The sequence below is a fragment of the Trichechus manatus genome, unplaced genomic scaffold (assembly GCF_000243295.1).
Source record: "Trichechus manatus latirostris isolate Lorelei unplaced genomic scaffold, TriManLat1.0 scaffold00327, whole genome shotgun sequence".
In the NCBI taxonomy this organism is placed as follows: domain Eukaryota; kingdom Metazoa; phylum Chordata; class Mammalia; order Sirenia; family Trichechidae; genus Trichechus; species Trichechus manatus.
The window spans coordinates 817,428-831,968 of record NW_004444263.1 but is presented as its reverse complement, the minus strand read 5'-3'; the positions used below and the strand labels follow the sequence as shown (position 1 = coordinate 831,968).

General features: G+C 44.4%; 1 protein-coding gene across 1 annotated transcript in view; it reads right to left on the bottom strand.

Annotated features, from left to right (window-relative positions):
- Positions 1-12,888: 12,888 nt before the first annotated feature.
- Positions 12,889-14,541, bottom strand: part of LOC101360557 (butyrophilin-like protein 1) — an 8,617-nt gene continuing 6,964 nt past the window's right edge. The window contains exons 3-4 of the mRNA XM_023725571.1: positions 13,770-14,051; positions 12,889-13,657 (exon numbers count right to left, since the gene is read on the bottom strand). Of these exons, the coding sequence (XP_023581339.1) occupies positions 13,140-13,657; positions 13,770-14,051 (800 nt within the window). The 3' untranslated portion in view covers positions 12,889-13,139. The remainder of the gene's footprint in view (positions 13,658-13,769; positions 14,052-14,541) is intronic.

Genomic DNA, 14,541 nt, shown 5'->3' with positions numbered 1-14,541 from the left:
GGGCCCCCTCTCTCTGGCTAAAAAACTGTGCACACCCTCAGATGTACCTTCCACTGACACCAGAGAGACAGTCAGGAAGGCAATTGGAAAAGTGACAGGAAACAACCAAAGATTCATAGAAAATGAGTCAATGGTAATGACAGTCGAGTACTTTTTGATTCAGGGTAAGCTGGAGGGTACGCAGCTATATGGGTGAGCATGAGAATGAAATGAGCCAGAGATCCATGGGTAGCAGATAAGAAGCCCTCAATTCACAATTAAAGAATCTCAACTCCAGATTCCGGGGGATCTAAAAAGAACCTCTTCCTCTCGTCAGGTGTCTCTTCAATACTAGAAGGTGGGGGGAATATACTTAGCTTTATTATAACTTGGATTTCATTGTTTTCTATTTTTAAGTTAATAACATAGGATTTTTTCAATGTATTTATCTTTAAATTTACCTAGTGTAAAGGGTTTTCTGCTTACAGTTAATACAAGGGTTTTTAAAATAAAATTCTATATTTTTAATTGAGTAAATATTGCAAAAGTATAATTTTCATAAAATTAAAAACATGACTCTCAGACAAGTGTAGAAATCAAAGAATTTATTCAATCAGTGAAAGAACTGGTACAATTGTAAAACTGGTTCAAGGCGTATTTTGAGGGACCAGGTATTTATTGTCCACCGGGAAAGACGGTTTGAACTAAGCATGCTGAATTAAAGACTAAAGTGATTAATGTCATTTGGGGTAGTAAAACTTCCTATTTCCAGGTTTTAAATCATTTTTCTTAACAATCTAAAGAAAAGATTTAATGGAAAATAGATAAGATATGGTGAAAGAGAGGTAAAAACCATGAAACAACCACAAAAGGGGAATACTGTTCAAACAAGAACCTAGACAGCAAGCATTCTGTGTGCTCAGTGAAATGGATCCACGAGTCGTGGGGTTAGTTTGCATGCCCACACTTGAAGTGGTGAAATTTGAGGGGCTTCCCAGAACCTGAGCCTGAAGAGAGAAGTCAAGAGGCTTTTGAAGACGTAATATGAGCTGTGCTCTAGCACAAAGATAAATGGAAGATTAAGACTCAGAAGGTCTACACCACGGAATATAGATGGCAATGAAAGCAGTCTGGGAAATAACTCTATGTATAATTAAATGCTTTCCTCAACAACAGTAATAATAAAAAGCTCAGAAAAGCATTTTGCAGCTTTAATAAATATAACCTCCAAGAAAAACTCATTGCAAAGTGTACACATAGGTAATGTGTAAGTCAGACAAAGCTCTACCATTAGTGATGACTTTAATCATTCTTTCTGGAATTACTTAGGCAGTTGGTCCACCTGTCTAAAAATATCACTCTGTGGTGCAATGGATCACTTTTGTGTGGCCCTTATAACCGTGGTTTTGTAACTCCCACCCAAGTGATTGGGCAGGACTGTGTGATAGGGTAATTGTGGCCCACAAAAGAGTTTGGTCAGTTTTGCCATTCCCCTGGTCTTCAAATAAGCCATCCCAGAGGAAGGAGGGAGGAGATCCCACCACCACCAAGGGAGAAACAGCCAAGAGCCCTCACATCCTTTGGACCTGGGATCCCTGCACTGAGAAACTCCTGTACCCAGGAGACAGAGAGCAAGCTGTAACCCTCAAGACGGTGAGAAGCAGTGGCAGGAGAGACCCAGCAGCAGAGAGTTGGAAGCAGGAGACAGCACGGTGGGCTTCCTGGCCCACAGAGAGAGAAAGCTGAGAGCCTTTGGGCAGGGGCATACCGCCAGGGAGAGGCATGCCTGTGAGCATGGCTGGGAAGAGTCTGTCCTGATGGAAGAACTGTATCCTTGACTGTTCCTGAGCCTGAATTGTAAACTGTTACTACCCTAATAAACCCCATAATGGTAAGTATTGTCTGTGAGTTCTGTGTGGCCATTGCAATGAATTATCAAACCCAGCACAGAAGTAGAGAGTGCTGTGGGAGGAATGGTTTGTGTTAGAGATGGCAGAGACGGCAGAGAGAGAAAGCGTGTCTGGCCTTTGCCTCATAAGAATCAGCCTTGGGCAGTTGATTTATTTTTTAATCTAATTTGTTTTTTCTTGTGCTTTAAATGAAAGCTTACAGAGCAAATTAGTTTCTTATTAAACAATTAATAAATATACGGTTTTGTGACCTTGACTGCCAACCCCACGACGTGTCCATACTCTCCCCTTCTTGACCTTGGGTTCCCCATTATCAGCTTTCCTGTTTCCTCCTGCCTTCTCGTCCTTGCCCCTGGACTGGTGTGCCCATTTAGTCTCATTTTGTTCTATGGGCCTGTCTAACCTTCGGCTGAAGAGTGAACCTCAAGAGTGGCTTCAATACTGAGTTAAAAGGGTGTCTGGGGGCCATACCCTCAGGGTTTCTCCAGTCTCTGTCAGACCAGTAAGTCTGGTCTTTTTTTTATGAGTTAGAATTTTATTCTACATTTTTCTCCGGCTCTGTTCAGGACCTTCTATTGTGATCCCTGTCAGAGCAGTTGGTGGTGGTAGCCCGACACCATCTAGTTGTGTTGGACTGTCTGGTGGAGGCTGTGGTAGTTGTGGTCCATTGGTCTTTTGGACTCATCTTTCCCTTGTGTCTTTGGTTTTCTTCATTCTCCCTTGCTCCAGACAGGGTGGGAGCAGTGGAGTATCTCATACAGTTGGGCTGCTAATCTTGATTTTCCTTCCCCCTTGTGAAGTTAGAGGAGGTCAGACACTGCCCCCACACCATTTTTACACACTTCTATTTGTGTGGATAAAATCCGATCATCTGCATACCTTTCCTTTCTCACTACTTCAAAGGAATATGCCCGCAGCTCATCCAAAAGTAATACAGTGTCATAAAGGTACAAGCTAAATGAAAAGGGGGATAAATATGACAGATAATATCTTAACACATTGTCTTGTCAGTTGTTGTCCAGTCGATTCTGACTCATGGTGACCCCAGGTGTTACAAAGTAGAACTGCTCCATAGGGTTTGCTTGCCTGTAATCTTAATGGAAACAGATCGCCAGGGCTTTTCTTCTGCACTATGACCGGGTGGGTTCAAGCCTCCAACTTTCAGGTAACCAACCAAGCGCAAATAATTTGCACCACTTAGGGACATTATATTAACGCATTTTGTTGTCATTGCTGGGTGCCGTCCAGTTGATTCCTACTCATAGTGACCCTAAAGGACAGAGTACAACTACTCCACAGGGTTTCCTAGGCTGTAATCTTTACAGGAGAAGATTGCCAGGTCTTTTCTCCCACAGAGTTGCTGCTGGATTCGAACCACTGAACTCTCAGTTAGCAGCCAAGCACTTAACCATTGTGCCACGAGAGCTCCTTATACTAACACATAGAGCATATAGAGCATACTTAAAACTCAACAGAGACCTCGATAAATATATTGCCCATGACATTATTTTGGGAGTGAAACTTTCTAATAAATTTTTAAGTGTCTCAAGTACCCTTTCCCACATACTGTAAGAAATTCTGTGCCATTCTCTAAGCAACATTATGGTTTACAGGCTTATATCAGTTCAGAGTCCAGTAAGGAGACAGAAACCGTATCAGTCATTTGAAGAGAGAAAATTGTAGTATAAAAAATTATTGACTAACAGCACAATATACATTCTTCTCCAGTGCATGTAGACCGTTCTCCAGAAGAGACCATATCTTAGGGAACAAAGCAAGTCTCAATAAATTTAAAAAGATTGAAATCATACAAAGTATCTTTTCTGACCACAGTGGAATGAAACTGGAACTTAGTAAGAGAAAGAAAATTGGAATAGATAAAATATGTGGAAGTTTAACAACACACTACTAAACAACAAACGAGTCAAAAAAACTATTAAATAGGAAAAGGTTCTTAACTACTAAAGGAGGTGAAAGAAAGCTCTAAAGAATACAGAAATAGCAGATACAGGAAACAGCCACTACCTCTAGGGCTGAGACAGAGTACCCATGAAAGGAAGAAATTTGGGGGCGGGCCCCCTGACAAGACTGACATCCAGAGCTCACTGCAAAAAGAGGAATAGGGGCCCATTGGATGATGAAGTTTGCTAACATGCCACAGGCCAAGGCTGATGCCAAAAACCTCCCATTGGGGTACCGGTGACACTCCCTGGGAAGCTACCCTCTGGGTGCTAGTAAGACTCCCTGGAAAACATCAAGAAGCAATTGCAGAAATATTCACCAAAAGGTGAGCAAAACTGGGCCTCCACACTATAGGATAAAGAAGAAAAGCCCAGAACCAGGAAGAGAAGTTTCTTCTCTGCTATATTTTGCAGTGTATCTCCAGTGTCCTGATAAGTGTCTAATATTGTGCCCAGTGGCAAAGAGAAATGTTTACAAGGTCCAGCTGCAGTATCACAAAGCAGGGCAAAGACAGTGTTAATCTGGAACTGAGAGGCAATAAAATGGTAATAGGCACTTTGGTTACTCAGCTTTCATATACATCATTTTACACACACTTGAAATTCCACGCAACAAAACTACTCTATTTTCTCACCTATCCTTACGAAAAAGGATACCAAAAAAAAATTTTTTTTCCTAAAAAAGTTCCAGTCATTATATCCATTACCACTATATTATTTACTCCTTAAAATCTGCAACAGTTCATTGGATATTCTGTTATTGTATTCTGTACGATAAATGTAACCTCCAACAACTTGTACATAAAATAATAAAGAAGGGGAGAGAAGAAAAAATGGTTTATATATACAAATAAACACGTACACATGAGAACCCAAATTAAAATATGCAAAGCTCTTATATGCCTTGTTTCTCCAACTGGCCACAAAATTAGAGTTGATATCTATGACTTCTACTTCTCTTTCCTTGTTTCCCCCACCCTCATCCAGAACCTCAGCTGGTCAGAGTACCTGGTGGAATGAATACACCTTCATTCTTGAAGGGTCTCAGTACTCGATAGTCCTGTCCCTTTTTGGTTGCTGTGCTTTTCCATTTACCTCTAGCATTGGACTTGGAAGTACTAAGAGGCAATACACTGATAACTGAGACAATGCTCATGCTAAGGCTCTCTGCAATTGCCTGCTCCGGAGAATTCTCTTGTCCATTTACATCTTAATTTGGCTAGTATTTCTCTTCTTTCTACTTAGTGTTGACCAAAAGAGGAACCAGATCCTTCTTCTTAATTTCCTGAATTAACGCAACACAGTATTTTCATGGCTAACAGAAATGTACAGAAGATTTGAGAAAATAGGTGTGCTTCAGCCATCCAAGAATAAGTAGATGAAGTGAATATTAGACTTCTCCCATCTTAGAAGTCCATCACCCAATCATTTCCCTGGAATATTTTGAATATGCACATTTTCTGGTCAGATTACCTAGATCCCCTCCAAAGTAGAGCTAGGGCCCTACACTCTGAACAAATCAAGTTGGATAAACCAACTTTATACTGCAGAGGGATTCAGCCCCTGTCCTTTCATATACAAACAGTATAAAATGTTCACAAAGTAGTTTTCATTACCAAAGTAAAATGACCTCCCATAGCCAAATTCTACCTACACTCAACAAGCTCAAACAAGTCATTTTTTTTTTTTCCTTTAGCTATAGAAGCACAAAACATGAACTGGCAGTTCTCAGAGCCACATACTCCCCCAGCAGTCTGCATCCAAAAGCACAAATGCATGACTCCCAGTGTCTTCCAGCACTCACCTCAGAGTCTTCCACCTCGGGGAGTCTGTAGCTCCAAGAAAAGCATAGTGAGGAAACAGGGACAGAGAAGCATCACTATGGAGGCATGGCCTTGGAGTTGCAGGGGAGTAATGGAGATTCAGGCCCTGGGAGAACACCATCCTCACAAGAGCCAGAGCTCAACCCTTCCCCTGAACGCCTCAGCAGCTCATTCAAAGAAGAAGATTTGTTAAGGGACACAGGGAGCTCCTTGGGCCCACCTACCATGGAGCAGATGGACAGGGACGTGTCTTCTGATTCTAACCTGAAATATGGAAAGAGCATCCCAGAGAAGGAAGCTTTAGAGAAGGAGAAAATGTGGGACTTATCAGTCATGTTGTAGAAAGAGATATCTCCAGCTTTGTAGTCCAGGAAAATCCCCATCCTGAAGGGAAACTTCCTAAGGATTAGCTGTGTCCAAGGAATAGTACAGGCAAAACACTCACCAGCAAACCATTTCACAACCCAGAATCCCATTTGTGGGCACTCTATCAACCAGTCTTTCCTATGGACACCTTCCCTACAAACCCCCACAGCCCATACACTTTGGTATTCACCTATGGCCTCCACCTCCCAGTAACATCGCCCTGAAGTGATACCCTCAAAACCCAACACACTGCATCTGTCATCGTTCATTTCCTCACAGGTGTTCTTCCAGGTCAGATGCATGTTTTTCTGAGAGAGGGACAGGTTGGGATGGGCAGAACATGGATCCAGAGTGACAGACCCTGTAAAGAGAGTTACCAAATCAGGCAAGGCCCTCCCCTGCCCCATAACAAGGGCACAAAAACAATTTCCCTCAGAGCTCCCTAGTCTCATGAGGAGGGGGCTAAGCACCCAGAACTGAGAGCTAGTGATTCAAATCTCCAGCCTTCCAAGCAGGAGAAGGAACCAAAAGACTGATATGAGGGTGAGGTCCATCACAGTGCCCTTGAGGAACAGCCTGGACTCCAGGAGCTCAGGGATATCTAGTTCGCATCCAGGATCAGCTACACCCTTTAGCACCAGCTACACGACTGCCCCCTCCACCACCCACACCACCACCATCAATGGTGCCTGTATCTGTATCACCATAGACAACTGAAAGGGAGGCTAGAAGCTATGGGGCAGGCAAAAGGAGCTCCAGAGAGAACTCTTGAGTCACTCACAGGTCTGGAACTGCTCCTTCCGCCAATCTACAAGAGAACCACACATTTCATATCAGGGAATTGCAGACTTTACACATCAGGATCAGCACCTTTTCTTACAAAACATAGTGATGCAGGAGTTATAGGGGGAAATGTTTTGGAAACATTGAACTTATGTATTTATTTCTGTTTTTCTCTCACACACCCACAACCCTCAACCTTCTCATGATATTTTGCAGCCTTCCCATTAAGGCTAAACCATAAGGCTTAACATCCAAGGATTAAGAGGCTGGATACCTACCTGAACAAAAGGTTGTTGCCCAGCTTTGACTATCAAATTACGCTTTCTCAATTCCTAGCCTGGAACTACATTTAAACCTATGCTCTGCTGAGAAAGAATTGGGGAGATCAAAATTGCCAAGGCATCCATTTACTTATCAAGAGCTGATTCAGCTCAATCTGTATGATGCCTCTAAACAATGGATACAGAGAATTACGACTGACTGAGCTGAACTTACAGAATGACTATAAGCCATGAGTGAAGAGAATTCAGGATATGGCAGAAGTTGACCCGAGTTAGGAGGCAATGGAGAGATTTCTAAGGATGGAAGAAAGACAAGTTCAAAGCAGGAAACATGTAAATACAGTAAGAGGTCAGACACTAGCGGCTTGTCTTTCTTTTTTCATAGGGTGATGGGAGCAAAAACACACATATAGCTATGCGAGAACCCAAAAATATTGGATCTAGTCATCTGCTTCCTCCAGTAGCCCGGAGACATCATAATCTTCCAGGAGAAACCCCACTGTGGCAGGCAGAATACTGGCCCCCAAAGATGTCTATATCCTAAGTCCCAGAACCTGTGAATATGTTACCATACATGTTTCCCCCTGCCTACTGCTCACTAATTCAATAGACATTGGCATGATTAAATCTGCCAAGTCCAATCGAATGCAAATCCATCTGGATCGAGAACAGCCTAAAATTCAATACCCCCTTAAACCCTGAGGCCATAAAAGGGTTACCACGCATCATCAAGGATTTCTTACAGAAGGGATTGATAATCCCCTGCACCAGTCCATGTAACACTCCTGTGTTCCCGGTGCAAAAACCTAATAATCAAGATTGAAGATTTGGTCAAGATTTAACAGCAATAAATCAAAGAATGATACCTCGATTTCCTGTAGTCCCTAATCCCCATTTATTATTAGCTAACATACCTGTTGAAGCCACTTACTTTACAGTAGTAAAAGAAACTTTACAGATGTGAGAAAGATTAAGGACCTTGAGATGGGGAGACTATCCTGGATGATCCAGGTGGGCCAATCGAATCATATGCATGCTTAAAAGTAAAGACTTTTCCCAGCTGTGGTCAAAAACAGAGGGATAATGAAAGCAGGGACAGAAAGATGCTGTGTTACTGCCTTTGAAGATAAAGGAATGCGAACATAAGCCAAGGAATGTCGGCAGCCTCTAGAAGCTGAAAAAACAAGAGCCTCCAGAAAGGAAGGCAGCCTTGTCCATACTTTGATTTTAGCCCAGTAGACAGAGGTTAGAATTTTGACCTATAGAACTGTAACATAATAACTTTGTATTGTTTTAAGCCCCTAAATTAGAGGTAGTTTCCTATGGCAGAAAATAGAAAACTAATACACTCACATCCAACATGCAGCAGGGGCACTGGCAGAGGAAGTATCTTGAGGAGAGAGTAAGAGATTCCTCATGATCTGCATATGGAAAGCTGAAGACCCAGAAATTTTCACATGCTCTGATGGGAGGTGGGGGGACACAACAATGCCCAGAGAACCAGTGGACCAGGAAGGACTAAGATCAGGAGGTACGGAGTTAGGAGGAACAAGTGGTATAATACAACTATTTTCCAATCAGAGACAAGTGACTAAGACCATGGACTCCACTATGGGGAAGAGGGTCACCAACGATGTCCCCAGATGGCCAGACGAGACCTGCTTCTCCTAAACACACACCAACACAAAGGTCTTAGGATCAGATCAGACCAGCCACCCTAGGGCAAAAACTTAAAATGAAACAAATGGAGAGCACAGAGATTCCTCTCCGTCACTGTTCTAAAGCCCTATAATCTTCATCTCACATAATCCATGGGGAAAGGAGAAAGGCAGATTGGTGACCAAAGCAAAGCTTATGTATGTTGTAAGGCCCTGAGATGTCTTCAGCGGCAGAGCTTTTGCCTCTGTGGAGCCTAGAAATCTATGTGGAGACTAAACAAAATGTGAAAACTGATGACATTTCTGCCAAGTCCAGAGAACATGGCCAAAATCTGGTCTCACAGGGCAATTGTTTAAGACATTAGGTAACCTAAACTTGAGAGATAATAACTAGCTTGTTTATTTAACTTTACCTGTAACTAACACTCTTAGAATAGCCTATATTCCACACAAGCTGGTGTCAGCAGGCACTGACCCGTCAGACCTGCGTCGTTTGTCTTCTTAGCCAAACACAGTCCTGAGGAAGAAAGGATCTCAATACTGAAAGACTCATCAAAACTGCTTGGATTTCCCTGGCTTGCTTTGTTTCTTGGACTATAAAAACCTCAGACTGTCTCATCTCGGGAGCAACACCCGGTCTCATACTGTGTGTTGTTCAATTCGCAAATCGTATGATGGACAAATAAATCTCCAGCATTGTTTTAACTTCGTTTCAACTCTTAGAAATTATTCAACACCTCTAAAGGGTACAGACTAAGGAACAAGATTTGATCATTTATAAAAATAAGTAAATGCCATATTTCTTGCATATGTGATGTGTAAATATGTGAACACCATCCCCACTTTCCAGGCTCATTCAGCTATATTGGCATTTTTGTCTTTGATGATTTGCTTGATGGAAATAACATCACATACAATGGTCAGGCTAATCCACTTGTCCCCTTAGAGAAAAGTGAGCTTTTGTTTTGCTGATTTTTTCACAAAGACATTAGTTGATACCCGACTGTAATTTTCTATACCATAATTGCTGGAGATTACCAAAGAAGAAGGAGAACAATAAGCAGGAGGAGGAGTGAAGAGAACTGACATTTAATTTTGAAACTCTAGATATATCAAGTACTTTGCTATAGACTTTAATACACGCATTACTTCATTTCACAGCAAATCTTTAAGTTAGAAATTATTATTCCAATTTTATAAATAAGAGAACATCAGACACTTCTTCGGCTCACACTACGAACCTATTAACATGAAAATGTTGATTCTAGGGTAATGGTGGTGTTTGTCCTTACACAACAAAAGGATATACAACATGTACATTAAAATACTGGATGGAGACTTCAATTCAGCAAAGAAGGAAGAGATAGTAAAAGAAGATAATCTCCTTATTGTTCCACATTGTTTACCATGATCCTCATTGTTTGCAAATAAATCCTTCGGAGAATCAGTAAGATTCATGAAGTGGACTCCTCACACAACTGGTCCTCAGATCTCCTGGCTCCCGTGGCTCACACCTCTCTGTCTCTCAGGACCCATATCCCTGACTCAGAACAGAAACATCTAGAGCAGGGAAAGGGAGTGTTACACAGGCCCACAGGGCACACATCCTGAACTCACCCCAGTGACAACAGGTCCTCTGGATAACCCCCTTCCACTGGAAAGTTGGCATGATCTTATTATCAGAGGCAAACTCAGTTAGATGTTTACTACAAAAATGGCTAAAAATAAATGCAATCCTTACTGAAATCTCTCAAAGAGGTGTTAGGGAGTTGATTACATTTCATGCACGCAAATGACCTGCAAACCGTCTGTGCAACTCCCCAAATCCAACCACCATAAATACGACCTTTGGCCTCTCTTTGACCATTCTGGTCTGTCTGAAACCTCCACAAGGTGTCTCCCACACTCTCCTTTACTTTTCTTATCTCCTTCTCCCTTCCCCACATATTCTTTTCTTCCCTGATTTGCTCCCCATTCTCTCTCTTGTAAATAATTTTAACTTCTCTAGGTTTCTCCTTTTGCAGTCTTCACTCATTACCCCTAACTAGCCCAACTTAGGACTCAGCCCATTAGACAAACACAGAATTCTCCTAAAAGGGGAGATAATGGCTATGAACAATTATACATTACATTTTTCTTCCTGTTACACATACACAGAATTTTTCATATATTTTCAGCTGGTTCACAGACCCCAATCCAGGGCCCCATCCATAAATATCTTGAGGTACCTGAACCCCAGATTCAGAACATCTGCTCTAAAGCAACTATTTCTTCTGCAACCAAGAAGACTTAGAGGAAGAAACTCAACAAGGGCAGGGAGTCAGAGCATGAGGAAGCAAAGAGAAGACCAATATCCACAGGACCAGAAAGAAATGGGAAAATCAAAACTGGATCCAAATGGATAGGATTCTCAGGGCCGGAGGCATCTAGAACCAAGGACTCCCTAAGGAACATCTGAAGCCTCAGCAGGCAAGTGTCGTTTCTGAAACCTTCTGGAGACCAGCAATGCCTGACCTGCAGAGTTATTACCCTGCTCCTGTCCCTCCTGACAACTGAACTCTCCATTGTCACTGACAGCACTAACTGGAAGTATGAAGTGAACAACATGTTTTCAGAGGGTGTTGCTAACCTGAACAGTGGCCTGCGGTAGAGAAAGGACCCCAACAATACGCAGATCTGTGTACTCAAGGAGGAGTCCCTGCAGTCTCAGGAGAGAGGCTACGAAAGTGATAAGGAGAGCAGAGATTCCAGTCTTATCCTGGTGTGGGGTCCACTGAAAGAGGAAGGCCAGGCTGAGGCAGAGCCCCTGGGGCTGAGGGAGGTAAGGCCACAGAAAAGTTAGAGTCACTTACCTGCATACAACTGGGCCTTCCTCCAGGCTGAAAGAGAACACACCCTGGTGAGACTGCAGCCAGATTAAGTGTGAAATGACTGGCTTCCATCCTCCCTTCTGTCCTAAGGGTGTGCCTATCCAGAGGGAGACAGATGCTGGAAAAGAGATGAACTCCTGCAGCATGCAAAGCTGGCCAGGGATGGTGGGAAAGTCCCGTGACCACAGGTCAGGAAGCCGAGATTACAGTCTAAGTTCCACACCATCCTGCTGCTGCTGTGGGACTTTGGACAAGTCACTTAGCTGCTCTGTGCCTCAAGAACCTCAAAAACTCCTGTTCTACCTGCATTCCACTAAGAATAAAAAAAAAAGTGATGATATTTTAAAGAATAAAATGTAAATTATTCCATAATTGTAAGAAAGCATTGTTATGTCTAGTCCTTTTCTGCAAATGTATTTCTGGAAAATATCTATTCCCTCCAAAGGGGGGAATGAAAAAGGACAAAGGTACATGGCCAGGACCAGGGGAAAAGTGGCCAAGCATTTTGGAAAAATATATTTCTAGAGATAATAACACCTGTATTCTGGGGAGCACTCAGCTCATATTATCACTTTTCCCTGCTTACTAATTCCGGTCCTCTCCCCATAACTTTTCCATCAGCACCTGCAGGAGCCTGAGAGGACTGACACCCTCAGAGAGGAGGATTCTTGGGAAACCAGTAAGTCACACCCCTAAACTTAGTGACCCAATTTATTTATGTAGCTCCTTAAAGGAAATCCCTGAGCATCTGCCTTTTAGCTTCCAGGTGCAGAATGAGAGCTTTGTGTATTGAAGGCTAGAAAACTAACAATACAGTGGACAGGCCGGGGCTGGAATGAGAAAACCAACAATGCATTACAGATTCCAGGGATCATGACCACACAGGAGCTGCAGCCATGTAACAAGTGCCCAGGGGCAATCTCTTGGTTGCCCCCACCCCATTCAAGCTCCCAGGGGGGTCTCTAATTTGCACCCCACCCCACCCCCAATTTCAAGATGAACAGCGGATGATAGCGGTGACACATCAGCAGAAACACCTTCACGTTCTTGTCTGGGTGCCTCAGTCAGGCACCTTTCACGTTTGTGGTGCCTGGGAATGTCATTCCACACCCAATCCGTGCTGCCTTGGACTTGCGCCCCGGGCAGGAGGGCAAGTGCTCCCCTCTGCCCTCCCTCCTTACTAAGTCTCTGCATCACCCTCAGGGTCCCAACACTGGGAGGGAAGTAGAGGCCCAGATCATAGAGCCCCAGGAGCAGGATTCCTCCCCCACCACCTTCAACTTCTGCCCCCATGGAATGAGGTCCTCATGTCTATGCCAGAGAGACATGGGGAGATGGGACACCTGGCACAGGTGGGACGGGAGACCCAGGAACATCTAGAGAGTTACTCACCAGCCTGGTAAACAACCTTCCTCCAGTCTGAAAGGCAACACACAGGAAATGAGGTGAGCTAAGAGCAATAATGTCTCCCAAATGGCACACAGATAGTTCAGCAAGGAGAGAAGAACTTACCCAGCTCTGCCTGGAGTTGATCTGAAAGAAAGAAAAAAATAAGCATGAACTCCCATCCCTAAGAAAAGGAAAAGATGGTGTGCCTGGAAAACCCACAAAAAGACCCTCTCCATATGGTGGAGGAAGTTCTCCCTCCAGACCCATCCAAGCCTCCACAGCCAAACTGCCCTCTCTGAATCTCCTGAGCCTCCTGCTCTGGGCAGGGGCCCTGGGTCTTCCTGGAGGCTGCAGCCAAGGGCTCTGCTCCTGCTGTCAGCTTTGCCTCTCAGCACCAGCTCTGCCCTCACCCAGCCTCGCCCCTCCCCTGCCTTGCCTCTGGCCTTCAGTGCCTCTGCCATTTTCTGCCTGTCCTCCTCGTGAGCCTGCTGAAGAGTTTCGTGTTCCTGCCGCGCCTGCACCTTTGCTGAATGTTCTTTCTTGAGAAAATAGCCAGCCCCAAGGATGAGGAGACACAGGATGATCAGGCTTACGGCAAAAGCCGGCTTCCAGGGAGAGGCCTGGGGGAAGAAGGGCTCTGCGGCCAGGCCAGAGACTCCGTCAGGGCCCACCCAGGCCAGCCCAGCCCAGCGCACCCAGGACCCTGTTCCCTTCCCTCCAGCCCTGCTGTGAGCAGGAACAGCTCTGACCTGGGATGAAAATAGCCTTCACCTTCTCTTGGCCCAGGATGGGGTTGAGGATGGAGCAGGTCACGTTCCCAGCAGAGCTGTCTCTCACCACCAGCGAGGCCTCCACGTGGTACAACCCATCAGAGTCTTGGGCATGAGCCTCAGAGAAAGCCAGGAACTTCTCTCCACTAAGGTCCCTCCACTGAACCTGGGGCTTCGGAAACCACCCGGAGGCCGTACAGGCCACGCGGACCCCGTCTTCCTCCTGTCCTTCGATGCGCATTTCAGGGGCAGAGCCCACACCTGTGGGAGAGAAGCTGTGGAGCCCAGGAGGCCGCTTTGTCCCAGGTGTAGGCGTGGGACGCTGGCAGCGCGACACATAGGAAGCCATTCCTCTTCCATTCGGGAGGTTCTATGGGATAAGACGCCCCCTAGTGGTGGCTGGGCTGAGGGCACCCCCCCCACCCCCACCCCTCGACCGCGGGGAACCAATGATGAATAGAGCCTGTGGTGTCTTTAGGAGCCCTGAAGGTGGGGGTGTTCTTTCCAACCACTCAGGTGGAAAGACGGAGACACAGAGAAAAAAGAATTTTCAAACCTCTTTTCTTGAGATGCAGCCCCAAGAGACAAATCAAAGGACAAATCTCCAGACCAAGCCAGGAGAAATAAGATGGTGTCATTATAAAACTTTTCAAGGGCAAAAGTTAAACTAGGCCGTAAGGTTTATTGAAACTAAGTCTTTGTTGGACTTACTCTAGCAAGTAGGAAATATTTGAAATTAAGAGATTTATGG